We start from the raw sequence: 16,165 nt of genomic DNA, 5'->3' as shown, positions 1-16,165 counted from the left end.
TGAGGGAGAGTAAGGATGGTTATGTTTGAGGTCTGCCAGCCGTGAAAGGTCTGGGGTATCAAGAATTTATACGAAAAAAAAATATACAGTATTTACTCGTTTGTTGTTCAAGGGAAGCAACTGCTGTCAAGGTTCACCTGACAGCAGCCTTCCCCGGGTCTCAATTCCCGATAGCGTCGTCTCCCGGGGTCTCCTTGCCTGCCGGAAACCCCCTGTCAATCACCTCAAACTACCACGTGATCCCTGCTGTTTCACCGTCCGTTTCCCACCGCCAAAGGGTTTTGCCGCCCCCTTCCGCCTTTTTTTCTGCCTTGCTGCTGCTCTCCCGTCAATCAGCGCGCGCATCAACCTGTCTTTGATAGAGCCCCTCCACTCCGTCCATCCATTCGCTATCGTCAACCATCTCATCCACAAACAACCCATCGCACTTCCCAAGCAATCACTTACACCCAATCACTCAGCGTCGTCAACCAGGAAAAAGAAATGTCCGGCCAAGACTACGAAGCCCCCTCGGGCGCCTTCTCCCAGCGCGACGACGTCGCCGCCAGCTCGGGCACAATGATCTACCGCTGCGGCGACTGCGCCGTCCGCGTCCCCCTCGAAAAGGGCGCTCCCATCCGCTGCCAAAAGTGCGGTGCCCGTGTTCTCTACAAGGAGCGCACCAGAAGGTTTGTTCATCCCTCTCCCCTCTCCCCCGTCCATCGCTCGAAACGCTGACAAATCTCGTGTATAGAATGGTTCAGTTCGAGGCTCGGTGATCGATTCGTACACTCAGGCGAACGAAAACTAAAAAACACGAATGGGATTGAGGAACATAAAGATGGAGCTGCCGTAGATAATACCTTACGAGGGGATGGCTACGGCTCGGTGACAGGAACAGCATTTTGCACATCATGGCGTTTGGGATACATTGGACAGGAACAGAATATAGTCTGATCATGAAAACTTGATTTCGTCTTTTTCCGCTACCAAAAACACCCTGGTATCATGTCTAAACGCCGAGTCAAATGCTAAATATACCCTTTATTCCTCCCACTGCCCAGTCTCTTTTACACATGTGCACCTAGCGCTGAGAGTAAATATACTTTGCAAAGCTAGCATCCGTCTCAACAGAGTCCGACTGCATGGCGGCCGAGTATCTAGCTTGCAGCCCTTCTCGGTCATCCTCGTCAATGTCGATATCGTCATCGTCTTCGTCAGAGCTCAGAGTCGGGGCGTCCTTCTCGTCCTCGTCGCCAGCCTTGAGATCGGCCACAGCCTTGGACATGGATGAGTCGCCCATGTTCATGTCAGTCATCATCTTGGCAAGCTGCTTTTCGCGCTGCTTCTCCTTGTTCTTCTCCCGCTCGTCGCGCCTCCGGTCCAGTTCTGGCTGGTAGTCCTTCTTGAACTCCTCTGCCTTTTCCGCAACGGCCTCAAAGAATTCATCGATACCAGTACCGAGGAGCGAACTGACGCCGACGACGCTGAGGTGAGAGTAGAACTCCTCGAGCATCAGGCTCATACTGTTGATAAGACCGCCCATATACCCGCTCCCAGCACCGTCCCCTCCCTCTACACCACCAAAGGCATTGCTGTTCTCATCCTCGGCAAGAGCAGCCTGGAAGGCATCGTAGTCCGTCATCCACTCCTTGGCAAAGGATGGGTCCTTCGCGTCGGCCTTGTTGAACACCAAGATCATGGGCAGCTTCATCTTGTAGAGAATACTGCAGGCATAAAGCATGTTGCTCATAAAGGTCGACGTTGAGCTCGTGCGCGGGGTGTCGATTACGTAGGCGATGACGGTGGGGAACGATGATGCGAGCGACTCCAGAAGAATTGTGCCCGAAGCGGACCAGACAAACACTTCGATCTGACCGGGCGTATCGACGAGGATCTTATCGATGGGCTTTTGGGCAGGGTTGTCCGGGTTGGGCTTGGCGCGCTTCTCGAGAATCCCCATGACTTGGTCAACCTTTGTGGCGAAGAGATTCAGAGACGTCATGATGCCTCCGTTTGGGCCAAGCTTGTACTCTTCCATCACCTTCTTGTAGTTGACCGAGTCGCGGATGTCGATGTTGGCCTGGAAAGGGGAGTGGGTGATGGCGGGATCGAGGTTCATGACGTATGGTGGTTGTTTCTTCTCGTGGAGGTAGGCGTTGATTCTCTGCATGAAGGTCGTCTTGCCCGAGCCTGTCATGTTGGATTAGTGGAAGGGTGGGAAAGGAACGGAGGCGCACATCACGAACCTGCCATGCCAATCACCACGATGGCGACGGGGGGCTTGGCCTCTGGCGTTTGCGCCGGGTCTGCTGATGTCGATGCCATTGTTGTGGTATGGTTGGTTGTTTTTGGGATGGTGACAGAATCAAACCGACGGCGGGGTTCCGAGCATGGTGGGGCAAACAAAACTTGGGAAGGCTTCCACCGCAACGCTAAATTCACTGTGTGCCCCACTGTAGAGCTTCCAGCCCGGCATGGATGCATGGAAATGTCAACAGTCAGTGTTCCATGTGTCCGTGGGTATCAGATACTCGGGACCTATCAGAATCTATCACTTATATCACCAACAGAGGGCTCATGCTCACCACCGACATGAGCTATATGCCTCTTGACAAAAGGGCTAGCGACACGTCTCCCAACTTTCGGTTACACGGGCATGGAAGACAGTGCACTGGTTCCTCGCACATGGCAAACATTCAAAAAACCCAAAGCCTCCACGTTTGGGTCAAGTGGACCCAACAGCATTAACGGTTCTCACACTAAAGAGCTTGACCAGCGATCAAAACCACCAGCTTGTCTCAAGTTACCCATACGAAGGACTGAGCTTTTGTCCATGTTTCATTACTTCATCACAGGATGTAGAGGATGTAGAGGATGTAGAGGAGGGCAGTGATGGAGAGCAGCATGGCAAACTACTCGATTAAGTAGTACGTACAAGAGGCGCGGCCGTCCGTCTCACGTCATCGTGCTGGACGGCTCTCCGGGACAAAGGGTCTCCGAGTCGCAGCCCAGATGGTTGATTGACCTTGTCACTTGGCGGGGGAATTGAGCGACTGGCGGCTTTGGGCCGGCCTCTGGGGGCTGAGCAGACGTCCCGGTCCCATCTGCCCAGCAGGGAGCGACCAACAGTCCTGCAGCTTCAACCACTCACAGCGAGGGCCGCCCAGAGCCCAGCCGTTTGTTCAAGAAACCCCAGGTCCCATCCGATCAACCCGCTTCCCATGCCCTCTCCCCTCTTTGATACTACCACAGCTTCTTTGTTGTACCATTTTTAGCACTCCTACCCCATATCCCATGCCGACCTGACAGCTTTATTCTAGTTTTCCACTCTGCATCCCCCAGAACTAACAACCTGGAACAGGTAATCGCTCACATCACCATCGCGAACTGTATATCCAACTTTTATTCTCATACAACCGTAAGAGTTCAGGACCAACTCATTCGCCATGTTGCGGAAGAAGGACACCTTCACCGTCATCACGCCCATCCCGGGCTTTATCCCCCGCCAACTCGCCATTGATATTCTTCATTCCCATTCAGAAGTCATCACGCTCAACCCGCTGGTTATCGACCACAAGCCCATCGCGGCGCCTCAAAATGCCGAGACCGATGAGTATTACTCGACTTGGTATGAGATCACGGAGCGCCTCCAGCTCGTGCCTGGAATCGGCAAGATGGGATCCTCGACTATCAAGTTCAACGGCTGCTTTCACGATATGCCCTGGGGGCTTCAAACACACGTCTACGCGCCCATGAATATCGACATGCGCAGCACCTATCGCATCGCGGGTAACCAACCCGGTGTCGAGCCCCCCGAGGTGCCAGAGATTGGCCTCAAAGCATTAGGCGTACCTTCGGACGGACTCTACCTCCGCGAGGATATCGAAATCAAGTGCAACGTCACCATGGTCAGCTATGTCAGGTCTCAGATGAAGAAGGCGTCGGCCGAAATGGTGCAGAGGATGATCAAGAAGGCCGAGCTGCTGGATGCCGGTGTGCTGTCAGCCATGATTGAGGATGGAAAGCTGAAGACGCTCAACCCAGCCGACAGACGCAACACTGTACGATCACCATTGCCGTCTCCTTCCAGTCTTCACTACTCACCGTCTATCAACGGCGGCAGCACCCCGCCGCAGATGCACTCACCAAGAATGCCGTACCAAATCCCCAGAGTCACATCAGTGCACAACCCCTACGGACGACCCGGCACGGCAGGCTCCCAAGGGCCGGGGGGTCTCCAGCAGCAAATCCAAGCAGCCCAGCAACAGCAGCAACAACCACCCCAATACGGGCAAATTCCCCATGATAACGGCCCCCAGGAACTCCCCGGCGTAGAGGCCAGCCAAACCAACAACAACAACAACAACTTTGCCGTCGAAATGCCTGGCGACTTTGTCTTTGCCAACGGTCAGCGCACCCCGAAATTTAATTCACCATTGCCTTCACCGCAACCCACACCGAGCTCAGCTAACCGGGAGTCATTAGTTGATCCAAACCGCCCCCCCACCAACCACGGCAGTCCACACTCGCAGCAGGGCCAGTGGTCGAATGCGGGTTCACGCCCGGCGAGTTATCAGTCAAGCATCACGTCTCCGAACCCTGATCTGAAAGGGGGGTACCCGGGGCAGCAACAGCAGTTGGCGCCGCATAGGGAGACGAATGAGGAGCATCACACGGGGCAGAGGAAGCATGATTCGATTCAGAAGTCGCCTTATGCGGTGTATAACCCGGCTGATTACGCAAAGGTTCCTTCGCCTTTGCAGCCGGGTGGGGGGCAGCAGCAGCAGCAGCAAGGGCAGCAGTATACGCAGCAGCGGTATGGATATTGATGGTGTGTCGCTGGGTGGTTTTGATTGAAGGATATAAAAATGGTGCTGAAGATGGATGGGATGGGATATCGGAATTGATGTTAGGTTATACCCTGGGGTGTATTTTTCATTTTTATTTTTTTTGCTCTTTTGTTGGATGGATGGATCAAGGTTAATGATGGAAATGAACAAGCAAGTCGGCGTTTTGGGATCTTTTTTTTGTTTTTGTTTTTTTTTGCACTTGTTGGGGGATTTACGGGCTGGGAATATGCACTTCTCAATTTTGTGGTTACTACATTACATTTTCTCACCTGTTGCCTGATCTCACGACAGTCATCATCACCCCTCGGTTCTGTGTGAAAGAGAAGTTACGTCGAGAGATGTCGGTGTAACGCCAGTGACGCAATTCCACCGCGGTCGCCTCGTGGCACAGAGACAATCTCTCCATTTTTTGACCATTTTAATCCGAGAAACCGCTTTTGGTGGGAATGGTGTGGTGGTGCGGTGAGTTCTTGTCCCCCGGCCCGCCACTGAGATGCATACGACACGACAGGACACGAAGGTAGTTGCCGTTCCTACCGGCGCTTACGCAGTATATCTTCCCACTCAAAATTAAGGGAGCTACTATGATTAGAATAGCTATTGAGACTATGATCTGCTTAAATAAAACGCTTGCAATAACAAATACTATCAAATCTCAAACTTGCGCAGGGCGAAAATAACACCAATGTTAAATCAATAAAAGCTTCACAGCCGAAGATAGCAAGCTCTATCGGATCCGAGTTTACACAGCGCGCCCCGTAGCTATATTAAATCCTGATTAACTCCTGCAAAGACATCAGTCATCGCAGCTCGAGATTATTAGCAAGCTTGATACTTGGTACAGTACACAAGCAGATCACCTGGCTGGTCGGCAGATTTGGTCAGGACAGACAGACACAACACCGGCACGTTTCAATCCCGGAAACACAGGAAGAGGCTGAGATGGGATGGGATGGCCGCGTTAAGGCGGGCCCGGAAGGAAACCAGTCTGTCGGAGATTTTAGGTCAAGGTACTTCCTTGCACACTGACAAGTCTCTCTCAATGATGAAGATTGCCGGGAAGAGAAATAATTTGGAGTACGGGGAGACAATAGAGCAAAACCGGACCATCTCGTGATATTCCTGAAACGTGGAAACAAAAAGAGAAGGGGACTATTCATTGTTGGAGGATAAAGCCACATGGCGGCCATGAGCTGGGGACAATGAAGCTAGCCATAAGCGTCCTTTTCTCTCGAGACCAACCCGAAGACGAGGTTTGGAATGGTACAGAGATAAACTCGGATAGTCACAGGTGGTTGACAGCGGGAGGCAACGTCAGGTTGAAGGTTGGGGATGGGCTCTGCCGAACGGAAGGGTTACTTCCCGTTTTGCTCAGCCACTTTGGAGGTTGGAGTTGTTTTGAGATGGAGAAAGGTGGTGGTCAGAAGTTGTTATTCACTTCCGAGATGATGAGAGGATATGGCACATACTTTCAGCACTGCCGCTGTGTCTCCAACTTCTGTGTTGCTTCAAACTCAATATGTTGGAGTTCAGTGGGGGAGGATGCCACCAAAAAGGTGAAGTCAACAGTGGGGCACCCCTAGTGTACAACCCCTACCCCACTAAGCATCGGCGCTATAATCCTAGCGTCGTGCACGGTGCACATTTGAATGGAGCTCCCAGTTCTCGACGTCACTGGCGGCTCTGGCTTCTTAAATTTCCAATGCATCGTCGCCATCTAACCCCAGCAAACAACCCCAGAAAATGGACAGCCTCGAAGACTTTGAAAAGTCTCTCGCTGCCGAAAGGGCTGAGCGTGAGCGCCAAAAGGAAAAGGAGGAGCGCAGAGACAGAAAACATAGACACCACCATCGAGAGTCGAGACGAGACAGGTCAACAGAGCGCGACAGAGACAGCGATCGAAGACGACGACGCGACGACCAAGACGATGAGAGCCGCAGGCATAAGCGGTACCGCCGGGATGATGAGGACGACGAGTCAAGGCGGCATCGACACCGGCATAGAGATGATGACCGGGACAGAGACAGAGACAGGCACCGGCGCAGCGGGAAGGATACGAAGGATTTAAAAGCATCCGACCCGAAAGAAGACCTACCACTGCCAGACGAGGAACTCGCGCCGGGTGAATCCAAGTCGTCATTGGTCCGAGACTCGTGGATGACGGCGCCGTCTGCGCTGGATATTGATTATGTCCAGCGTAACAAACGGAAAAGTCCCTCGCCTATGAGGGAGGAGCCGAAGAGGGTGTTGCATCATCGGGAACTAAACAAGGGCCTGGAAGAGGCGAGCAATAGGCCGGCAGAGGAGCCAGAGACCGGCAAGCCGCGGGAGGTCAGATACACCTTTGGCGACGACGGGTCACAATGGCGCATGACGAAGCTCAAGGCTGTCTACACCATCGCCGAGGAAACCGGCCGGCCAGTGGACGAAGTCGCGATTGAGCGCTTTGGCAGTCTCCGGGAATTTGACGATGCGCGAGAGGAAAAGATTGAAGTGGATAGGAGAAAGGTTTACGGAAGCGGCTACGTTGGCAAGGAGAAGCCAACCGGGGAACTCTACGCGGAGAGAATCGCCAGCCAAAAGAAGGCACCACCACCCCCTGGCTTCCCGGCCCTGAGCAAACCCCCCGCCGAACTCGAACAAGGCGTCTCAATCGAAGACAAAATTGCCCCTGCCCCTCCCATGGATCAATCAGCCCTCAACCGCCTCCGCGCCCAGCTCATGAAGGCCAAACTCCGCAACTCCCCCGACGTGCCCAAGCTGGAAGCAGAATTCAACTCTGCCATGGCGGCGTTCCAGTCAGGCCAGACAACCAGCAACGCCATAGTCCTCGACGCCTCCCACTCGCGCCTCTTGGCCGGCGGGTCAAGAGGGGAAGTAAAGCCAGTAACCAACAAACGGGGTCTTGAGCGCGGCACAGTGGTGGAAAACGACGAGATGACGCTGGACGACATGGTCCGCGAAGAGCGCCGTACAAAAGGCGAAGCCGGCGGGGAAGGGATGCGTCTGGCGGAGAGGATCGCCAAGGATGGGAAGTTCGACAATGATTTGGAGTATCTGGATGAGAATGCGGAGAAATTGGCGAAGAGGGTGCACAAGACTGACTCGAGCTTGAAGAATGTCGCTGTGACGGAGTACAAGAAGCTGAATCGGATATTGGACAGTTGTCCGTTGTGTTATCACGAGGAGAAGAACCCGCCGGGGAACTTGCCGGTGGCGCCGGTTGTTTCTTTGGGTACGAGGACGTATCTCACTTTGGCGCCGGCTCCGGAGCTGACGGGTGCGGAAGGCGGAGCCGTCATCGTCCCTTTGTCGCATCGAACAAATCTCCTTGAATGCGACGATGATGAGTGGGAGGAGATGAGGAATTTCATGAAGTCGCTGACGAGGATGTATCACGACCAAGGACGAGAAGTCATTTTTTACGAAAATGCCGCGAACCCGCAGCGCAGGCAGCACGCCGCTATGGTTGCTGTCCCCATCCCTTACGAACTAGGGGATACGGCACCGGCATTTTTCAGGGAAGCGATGATGAGCGCGGGGGAGGAGTGGTCCCAGCACAAAAAGGTGATTGATACTCTCAAAAAGAGTAAGGAGCCCGGGTTTGGGAGGATGGCGTTCCGGAAGAGCATTGCAAAGGAGATGCCGTATTTTCATGCTTGGTTTGGGCTTGATGGGGGGTTGGGGCATGTGGTGGAGGATAGCGCGAGTTGGCCGAGGGGGGATGGGTTTGCTAGGGAGGTCATTGGGGGGATGTTGGATGCTGATGTCGCTGTGATTAAGAAGCAGGGGAGGTGGACGAGGGGGGATGAGAGGGTGGAGGGGTTCAAAAAGAGGTGGAGGAAGTGGGATTGGACGAGGGTGTTGGAGGATGGACAGTGAGTTCACATAGCATGCACATTTCAGGGCAGGATGAACTCAACAGGAATAGGATGGACGTGACAAAGTTGATCCAAATGTTTCACTCACCAACCCAGCGCGCCCTCATTACACGTAAAACTCCCCAAGATGGTATATACCCACTCCGGCGCTCTCTATCCTCCACTCACCCCCGCCCTTATTCCCAAGAAATAACAACCCTTTTTCAAACTCCGCATATGCCAGATAAAATAAAAAGATTCACCACCTTCCAGAGCCTTCTCAACCCTCCTCAGCATCCATATTATCCCTCCCAGACCCGGGCGCACCCCTCTTCTTCCCCCTGTGGCCCTTCAGCACCGACCCCTTCTTCCCCCGGTCATCAATCAAGTTCTTCATCTCATTTCTCGCGTGCCGTTGAGCCTCTTCCACCCGGGGCTTAAAAACCATCACCTCGTCCTTTTCGTAAGCGTACTCGGTGAGCTTGGTGCCAAGGGCGGCTTCGATGCGGGTCCAGATTTCGAGGTCACTGTTCACGTTAGTTCTCAGGTCAACACAAGGTAGAGAGAGATAACTCACTATTGCGTCACAATACTCAAAGCATGCCCCGACTTGCCCGCACGAGCCGTACGACCAACCCGATGAATATATGTCTTCGAATCCTGCGGCAAATCATAATTGATGACACAGTCCACATTGGGAATATCCAAACCACGAGCCGCAACATCAGTAGCCACAAGAATATTCCTCGTCCCAGCGCGGAACTTGCTCAGCGCACCGAGACGAGCTGACTGAGACAAGCCACCGTGGAGCGGGATAGCGCCCATGCCCAGAGTGCGCAACAGAATGGCAATTCTTTGCGTCTCGAGAACAGTACGGGTAAAGACGATCATTGTCTTGCCGGAGAATTCATTACAGAGGTAGATGAAATACGTGTCCTTGTGAATGTGAGGGATGAAAAGGTAGTTGGAGACGAGCGTCGAGACGGTTTGGTACTTGGAGGTGGAGACGTTGACCTTTAGGGGGTCGCGGAGAGAGGCGCGCTGGAGGGACTCGACTTTGCTGGACATGGTGGCGGAGAACAGAAAAGTGCGGCGCTCGCGGGGGAGGAACTTGAGGATCTTCTCGAGGATGGGGCCAAAGTCCATGTCGAGGAGGCGATCGGCTTCGTCCATGACGCAGTACCTAAGATTGCGCAAGCTGAAGCCCTTGGTCTTTTCCAAATGGTCGAGAAGTCTACCGGGGGTTGCGACGACGACGTGAGGCTTCTTTCCGAGGGCGATAGCTTGCTGTACCATGTCTAGACCACCAAGAAGAAGAGCGCAGCGGAGGTTGATCAGGGAACCGAGAGCTTCAAAGGACTGGGCGATCTGGGCGGCAAGTTCTCTTGTCGGCGCAAGAACGAGGGCGAACAAGGGCTGGGGCTTGTCGAGCAAAGCTTGAAGAATTGGAAGGGCAAAAGCGGCTGTTTTTCCGGAACCCGTCTCGGCGATACCAATGATGTCGCGATCTTGAAGCGCAAGTGGGATGGCCTCTTGCTGAATAGCGGTTGGCTGCTTGTATCCGAGTCGGTCGCATGCTTCGCACAGGGAGTCGACGATGCCCTGGGTACAAGTCAGCAGAGGATTCAAACACTATGCAGACCATCAATTCCAACATACGAGATCCTTGAAGGTCTTTGGGGCAGCCTCCCCGTTCTCATTGTCAAGGGTGGTCGACTCCTCGGCATCTGAGGCCTCAGATACTGCATCTTCGATTCTGGGTTCTGGCCCAGGTATGATTTTGGGCTTGGGTGCTTCGGTCTTCTTTTTCTTCACCGCGGAAGGGTTGTCGGAGATCTTTCTGCGCTTGACTGACGACATTTTGACGGTGTTTCGGACAATCAAACCTTACAGGAAAGTGTTTGTCCGGTGAAATAGACTTTCAGAAGCTGTCGAACTACATAGCCATCTTCCAAAATTCCAGGCTTATCGGCCGTGTGGGGCGGCCCGATAAGCAAAGGCCCCACCGAAATTTTCTCTGCGCGCCGCCAAAGCTCTGGCGCATCAATTGGTTTGCTGTAGTAGGCCGAAAGCTTCCTCCATCATACATTTCTCTGCCTACGAAACCAGAGAAAACACATCAACCACCACCACAATGGCCAAGAAACGCTCCAAGAGAAGAACCCACCTGGGTGCTCACAACCCAGCCGCCCCCACCGCCGTCACTGGCCACATCAACACCAAAGACCCGAAATCCATGGTCATCCGCATGGGCGCCGGCGAAGTAGGAACCAGCATCTCCCAACTTGCCGCCGACGTCCGGCGCGTAATGGAACCCGGCACCGCCTCCCGCCTCAAAGAGCGCAAAGCCAACCGCCTACGCGACTACGTGACCATGTGCGGCCCCCTCGGCGTCTCCCACCTCCTCCTCTTCTCCCGCTCCGAGTCGGGCAACACCAACATGCGCCTCGCCATCACCCCCCGCGGCCCTACCTTTCACTTTCGCGTAGAAAAGTATTCTTTGACAAAGGACGTCCGGCGAGCCCAGCGACACCCCAAGGGGGGCGGCAAAGAGTACATCACCCCTCCCCTCCTAGTCATGAACAACTTCACCAACCCCAACTCGGACCACACCTCCAAAGTCCCCCGTCACCTCGAGTCCCTCACCACGACCGCTTTCCAGTCTCTCTTCCCCCCAATCAACCCGCAACGAACCCCCCTCAAATCCATCCGTCGCGTCCTCCTTCTTAACAGGGAGCAATCCCCCGAAGACGACGGGACGTTCATCGTCAACTTCCGCCACTACGCCATCACCACCAAACCAGTCGGCCTGTCGAAGCCACTGAGGAGGTTAAACGCCGCCGAGAAACTGCTAAAGTCGTCCAAGTCAAAGAAGGGGCAGCTGCCCAACCTGGGGAAGCTAAAAGACATCTCCGAGTTTATGATTGGGGGTGAAAACGGCGCGGGGTACGAGACGGATAACACGTCAGGAAGCGAGTACGAAACCGACGCCGAGGTGGAGGTTCTCGAGACGTCGGCGAGGAAGGTTCACAGTTCCAACAAGCCAAGACAAGCACAAAATGAAGACGGGAGTGATGATGAGGATGGTGACACGGGGCGTAAAGACAATGTTGAGCGTCGGGCTGTGAAGTTAGTCGAGCTCGGCCCGAGAATGAAGCTTCGCATGACAAAGGTGGAGGAAGGGCTGTGCTCGGGCAAGGTGATGTGGCATGAGTATGTCCACAAGACAAGGGAGGAGATTAGGGAGCTGGAGAAGAAGTGGGAGCAGAGGAGGAAGGACAAGGAGGCGAGGAAGAAGGAGCAGAAGGCGAATGTGGAGAGGAAGAAGGCTGCCAAGGAGGCGAATAAGCAGCAGCAGCAGCAGGGGAAGAAGGGGCAGCAAGAGGAAGAAGAGGATGATGATGAGGATATGGAGGATTACGATAGTGATTTGTACGAGTATGGGTATGATGGGGATGACAAGGGGTTTGATAGCGAGGGGTTGGCTGGGGATGCTGAGGAGCAGGTCAACTCGAAGATGGAGGAGGATGGGGAGTGGGAGGATGAGGAGGAGGAGATTGCCGATGGGAATAAACAGGGGAAGAGGAAGGCTTTTAAGAAGTGAAAAAGTTCGAGATACCAAGGGTGTAGATATCGGGTTCAATGAGAGAGATTGCTGTTTTTGAGATCAAGCTCTATTGCGGCTGGATGATCAAGTCTGTTTCCTTGTTGTTTTAGGGACTAAGATGTCGGGTACAACTAATTTACAGAAAAGTACAAATGTGTTGTTGTTTATCTTGTTGTTGCTGTTGTTTTTGCTGTTGTCCTCATGTTAATCCCGTCCTGCCCATGTTTGTTACTTGTACCTTCCCTTATCCCGTCTGTTCATCTTACTCGCACATACCATACTTCATCGCTCGTTAGTTGGCTGTTGACCACTGAGGGCTAGTTGTCGTTCATGTTGAATCTTTCTGGGTATCGTCGCTAGCGGTTTGCCTTGGTAGGGCACGCCTGTGAGTCGCTCAGGATTGCTTATCCATGATAATCTCATGAGCCGTGGTCGGCCTCGTGGTGGACAGCGTTGGTGTCGAAGCCGAAGCCAGGGTGTGCGGCGTGAGCATCTTCTCCCGGAAGCTGTCACCATCGCTCATCTCCATCAGTTGCTCCAAGTCATTCTCGGGCTTCTTCTCTTCCGGCGCCGAGCCCCTCAGTCCAATGATGCTCGCCAGAGAGGCAGCGACGAGGGTGGAGGAGCAAGCGAGGAAGACAGTTTGCCGGTGGCGAGGGTCTGGGATTCATCAGTCTCTGCACACTTGGCCATCAGGCGAGAGAAGAGAGTACTCACCTTCAACAGCAGTCGCCAGTGCAATGATGACAAACAGGAAGTGAGGCAACTTCATCAGACCGTACAAACCCGCTCTGCTGCCCTCGTTGACGACGATACCCCTATGGTACGCCACGCAGGGCACGTAAATGCCGTTGCAAAACTCGAACAACAAGTAGCCAAAGAAGGCGAGGATCTCGATTGGGACATATGCTGATTGCAGTAGACAGCCGCCGCCGATGAAGATGACGATGCCCATCAGGTTGTGGGGATTGGTGAAGGCTTTCTTCAACCAGGAAGGCTTGCTGGGAGATTGGGAAGGATCGACGGGCAAGGCGAGGCGGCTCTTCTTTCTCTTCATGATGGCACTGAACAGCAGAGCGCCGAGAATCATGGCCAACATGAAGGCAGCGAAGATGGGGCCGTAGGGCACATCCTCAGCGTCAGGTCCGTGGATGCGTCTGTGTGCGTCTTGGAGAATACCAGGCCAGAAGAAGAGGACCAAGAAATTGGTGCCTTCCCAGCAGCAGCTGATGAAGCTGAGTGCCCAGATTTTGATGTCTTTATCCGTTAGCAACCGCAAGGTCTTGGCGGTCTTTCTGGTACTTACCTCCAAGCTGTATGAGGGTCTCCTTTGGAGTCATGCGCTTCTCCTTGCTGTCTTTTGGCTGTCCGTAGTTCTCATTCTGCGAGATCAGTCAGTATGTAGCCCAGAAAATCTCATGGCGAGTGTCTTACCCAGCAGCAAATAAGCATGGCCGCAGCAATAGCTTCGATAGCCTATGTTCGTCGTTAATTTCGCCTTCTTCACCACAAACAATGGCCATGCACTTACCACACCAACCACAAAAGGTCCCTTTCTCGTCCCTGACACCTCCACAGCCAAATCGCCAATCAACCCACCCAACACAGCAGCACTGCAGTTGGCCCTCGTCATGGTCCCAAACATGGTCCCTAGCCTCTCATCTCCAAGCTTCCTAGTGTTCCACTCAGTCACCATCCAACTCTCAAACACCGTCCAGAGCATCGCCAGCCCTATTCCACCAAGTGCTTGTCCCGCATACAGCACTTTCAAGTCCTTCGAAAGCACGCTCAACGCCGAGAGCGAGTGGATGAGACAGAACGCTAGACAGGCATTTCTTCTCCCAAACTTGTCCGCCAGAAACCCGACAAAGAGTGAAGAGATTGCCGCAGCAATAAACGTTGTCATGTACAGTGACGCGACCGTCTTTTCTGGAAACTCAAACTCGGTCTTGAAGAGGGGGTAAGTGTATGGCCCCTGCAACCAGTCGGCCGCCATGGCAAAAAGGTACACCTTGAGAAACTTGATCTGGAACGCCCGCGCTTCCTTGTCTTTGATTCGCTCATGGTCATCTTCTCCTGTGACGGAATCTGTTGGTGATGATGGTGGAGTGTCTGATGTGTGTCTTTTTGCTTTGGCGAGGAAACTTCGTGCTGCTTTGGCCAGTAGGCTCCTGCTCATAAGCAACACTGTGACGGGAAGAAGAACAAAAAGCGTGATCCAGTAGAGATTGACTATCATTCTGCGTGTTGTCTTGCTGGGTATCTCGAGCCCCTTTCCATGGGACTGGTGCTGGTATATGTCTAGGGGTCAAAATGTACAAGAGAGCTGTCTTATTGCTCCCCCTAAAGTGTGTAAGTAAGTCAGAAGAAAGCAGAACAAAACGGAACAAGTTGTGCTGATGCAAAACACATCTTATCCTTCATGCTGATTGCGCGTGAACGAGAGAGGAATAGTGGGAGGAAGGGGGAGATCCGCGCGTTGCGAGACATCTCATTCCTCGTCGTTAACCGAGTTCACGGATGGGACTCCGAAGCAGGTGTTGCAAGCCCCAGATCGGGTTGCGTATCCCGCGGCGAGCATTCCGGCGAGCCTTAGTGTGACGTCTTTCTCAGATGAAAAAACAAGTGTAGTAATCATCGGCTTCCAACACGAGGCTGGGAGGGGGTTGAGTTTGGGGCGAGACTATCGCTGACATGACTTGCTGCCGTCGCACTGCCGATGCAGGTCGTGATGATCGAGATAGCCAAGATTGAGTCGTGATACTAAAGGGTGTGATGAGTTCATAGTTGAGGCCAATGATGGGATAGAGTATGAAAACATCGTCTTACCCCTTGCGCTGGTGTGCTCACTGCTCCTCTTGTAGACAGCTGGTCTAGGTCTGGGTGTCTCATCTTGTAGACAGATGCCTCCCTTTGCCAACTTTGCACGGCTTCCGCCTTGCCTGTCTGGAGCATTCTGCCAATCTTATCCCCGTTCCATCGGGTGCCAACGAGCAGTCTCACAGTTTCCCAACGTCATGGGCCGTAGGGAGCCGTGCTGAGCAGGGCTACATCCATTTGGGGAGGAATTGCCCAGAAACGGCAGCGGACTGGGCGTTGATAAGAAAAGGGCGGGTGAGGTTGAAGACTTATCATCATGGAGAATTTTGGTGCTGCAAGTCTCCTTTGTGTTGAGTAGGTGTGTTGAGTGGGTAGAAATTCAAGTATGTGACTGGCGGGCATCTGTGGGTTCCCAAGAGGGAAGGTACAACCAGGACAGAGGCCCATGTTTTTCCAATTGTCGAAAGGCAAAAAGATCCCAAAAAGCCAGAACAACCCAGTGTTCCTATCAGACAGTTCCCATACTCCGTGCGGCAACTTATTCTGCTCGGCACAAGCCTGACCCGGGAAGTTATGTGTGCTCAGGAATGTTTTCGACAACTCTATCTCATTTTTGATGAACCGCCTGATCAGGACAGAATTATTCTGTCATGTCTTACCAGCCTCGTATCTCACTCCTCGGTTTTTGATCACTTAGACCGACGTAATGAAACTGAGCAACTCTCGCCTCATGAGCCATCTCATCACTTCCTCAACATGACTGACGCCCAGCTTCTCTCATGCATATCTCAGATACACACCACAAATGTACAAGCAGTAGCTCCCATACCCTACTTACGATTAAGAAATTCAAATCTCCAACTCTTATGTACAGCCCAATCAAAACCACCCAATAACATCCTCCAAACCCCCACGTTGAAATCTTACAGGCAACTCAACGCATCACCCTTCTCTTCCCCAACTCGCAACACCCGCATCCTCGCAAGTACGACGCCCTCCGCAACGCCCTATCACCCCCATCGTCAAATCGCAGTTTCACAAATCCC

General features: G+C 53.3%; 8 protein-coding genes across 8 annotated transcripts; 4 read left to right on the top strand and 4 right to left on the bottom strand.

Annotated features, from left to right (window-relative positions):
• The first annotated feature begins 200 nt into the window (after positions 1-200).
• Positions 201-964, top strand: RPC10 (DNA-directed RNA polymerase core subunit rpc10). The gene is made up of 2 exons (XM_062892397.1): positions 201-668; positions 734-964. Exons 1-2 carry the CDS (start codon positions 484-486, stop codon positions 756-758), a joined length of 210 nt encoding a protein of 69 aa, XP_062740932.1. The 5' UTR covers positions 201-483; the 3' UTR covers positions 759-964.
• QC762_607070 (uncharacterized protein) lies at positions 933-2,525 on the bottom strand. The gene is made up of 2 exons (XM_062892396.1): positions 2,229-2,525; positions 933-2,172 (listed from the first exon to the last, which is right to left on the bottom strand). Exons 1-2 carry the CDS (start codon positions 2,464-2,466, stop codon positions 1,064-1,066), a joined length of 1,347 nt encoding a protein of 448 aa, XP_062740931.1. The 5' UTR covers positions 2,467-2,525; the 3' UTR covers positions 933-1,063.
• A 497-nt stretch (positions 2,526-3,022) lies between these two features.
• QC762_607060 (uncharacterized protein) lies at positions 3,023-5,117 on the top strand. The gene is made up of 2 exons (XM_062892395.1): positions 3,023-4,389; positions 4,468-5,117. The coding sequence occupies exons 1-2, from the start codon at positions 3,429-3,431 to the stop codon at positions 4,809-4,811; spliced, it is 1,305 nt and encodes a 434-aa protein (XP_062740930.1). The 5' UTR covers positions 3,023-3,428; the 3' UTR covers positions 4,812-5,117.
• Positions 5,118-6,575: 1,458 nt separating this feature from the next.
• Positions 6,576-8,714, top strand: cwf19 (Pre-mRNA-splicing factor cwf19; the record flags this gene model as incomplete). Its single annotated transcript, XM_062892394.1, has 1 exon — positions 6,576-8,714. The coding sequence occupies one exon, from the start codon at positions 6,576-6,578 to the stop codon at positions 8,712-8,714; it is 2,139 nt and encodes a 712-aa protein (XP_062740929.1).
• A 139-nt stretch (positions 8,715-8,853) lies between these two features.
• Positions 8,854-10,708, bottom strand: RRP3 (ribosomal RNA processing protein). The gene is made up of 3 exons (XM_062892393.1): positions 10,352-10,708; positions 9,270-10,294; positions 8,854-9,219 (listed from the first exon to the last, which is right to left on the bottom strand). The coding sequence occupies exons 1-3, from the start codon at positions 10,550-10,552 to the stop codon at positions 8,973-8,975; spliced, it is 1,473 nt and encodes a 490-aa protein (XP_062740928.1). The 5' UTR covers positions 10,553-10,708; the 3' UTR covers positions 8,854-8,972.
• A 118-nt stretch (positions 10,709-10,826) lies between these two features.
• On the top strand, positions 10,827-12,296 carry SSF1 (rRNA-binding ribosome biosynthesis protein; the record flags this gene model as incomplete). Its single annotated transcript, XM_062892392.1, has 1 exon — positions 10,827-12,296. The coding sequence occupies one exon, from the start codon at positions 10,827-10,829 to the stop codon at positions 12,294-12,296; it is 1,470 nt and encodes a 489-aa protein (XP_062740927.1).
• Positions 12,292-14,538, bottom strand: QC762_607020 (uncharacterized protein; the record flags this gene model as incomplete). Its single annotated transcript, XM_062892391.1, has 5 exons — positions 12,292-12,959; positions 13,017-13,556; positions 13,606-13,681; positions 13,734-13,775; positions 13,831-14,538. The coding sequence occupies 5 exons, from the start codon at positions 14,536-14,538 to the stop codon at positions 12,694-12,696; spliced, it is 1,632 nt and encodes a 543-aa protein (XP_062740926.1). The 3' UTR covers positions 12,292-12,693.
• Positions 14,539-14,933: 395 nt separating this feature from the next.
• Positions 14,934-16,126, bottom strand: QC762_0097980 (uncharacterized protein; the record flags this gene model as incomplete). The annotated part of the gene is made up of 2 exons (XM_062884146.1): positions 15,129-16,126; positions 14,934-15,062 (listed from the first exon to the last, which is right to left on the bottom strand). Exons 1-2 carry the CDS (start codon positions 15,252-15,254, stop codon positions 14,934-14,936), a joined length of 255 nt encoding a protein of 84 aa, XP_062740925.1. The 5' UTR covers positions 15,255-16,126.
• Positions 16,127-16,165: the final 39 nt, after the last annotated feature.

The sequence above is a fragment of the Podospora pseudocomata genome, chromosome 6 (assembly GCF_035222375.1).
Source record: "Podospora pseudocomata strain CBS 415.72m chromosome 6, whole genome shotgun sequence".
NCBI lineage: Eukaryota > Fungi > Ascomycota > Sordariomycetes > Sordariales > Podosporaceae > Podospora > Podospora pseudocomata.
The sequence above is the reverse complement of the archived record's forward strand: the minus strand, read 5'-3'. Positions and strand labels throughout refer to the sequence as shown.

What these genes read in the sequence shown, in the direction of transcription:
- RPC10 (XM_062892397.1), top strand. Translation starts at nt 484, where the DNA reads ATGTCCGGCCAAGACTACGAAGCCCCCTCGGGCGCCTTCTCCCAGCGC. An exon ending in TACAAGGAGCGCACCAGAAG is followed by an intron (nt 669 to 733) that starts GTTTGTTCATCC and finishes TCTCGTGTATAG; the next exon opens with AATGGTTCAGTTCGAGGCTC.
- QC762_607070 (XM_062892396.1), bottom strand. Translation starts at nt 2,466, where the DNA reads ATGCATCCATGCCGGGCTGGAAGCTCTACAGTGGGGCACACAGTGAAT. An exon ending in CGTGGTGATTGGCATGGCAG is followed by an intron (nt 2,173 to 2,228) that starts GTTCGTGATGTG and finishes CCAACATGACAG; the next exon opens with GCTCGGGCAAGACGACCTTC.
- QC762_607060 (XM_062892395.1), top strand. Translation starts at nt 3,429, where the DNA reads ATGTTGCGGAAGAAGGACACCTTCACCGTCATCACGCCCATCCCGGGC. An exon ending in CGACTTTGTCTTTGCCAACG is followed by an intron (nt 4,390 to 4,467) that starts GTCAGCGCACCC and finishes GGGAGTCATTAG; the next exon opens with TTGATCCAAACCGCCCCCCC.
- RRP3 (XM_062892393.1), bottom strand. Translation starts at nt 10,552, where the DNA reads ATGTCGTCAGTCAAGCGCAGAAAGATCTCCGACAACCCTTCCGCGGTG. An exon ending in CAAAGACCTTCAAGGATCTC is followed by an intron (nt 10,295 to 10,351) that starts GTATGTTGGAAT and finishes ACTTGTACCCAG; the next exon opens with GGCATCGTCGACTCCCTGTG. An exon ending in TTGAGTATTGTGACGCAATA is followed by an intron (nt 9,220 to 9,269) that starts GTGAGTTATCTC and finishes TAACGTGAACAG; the next exon opens with TGACCTCGAAATCTGGACCC.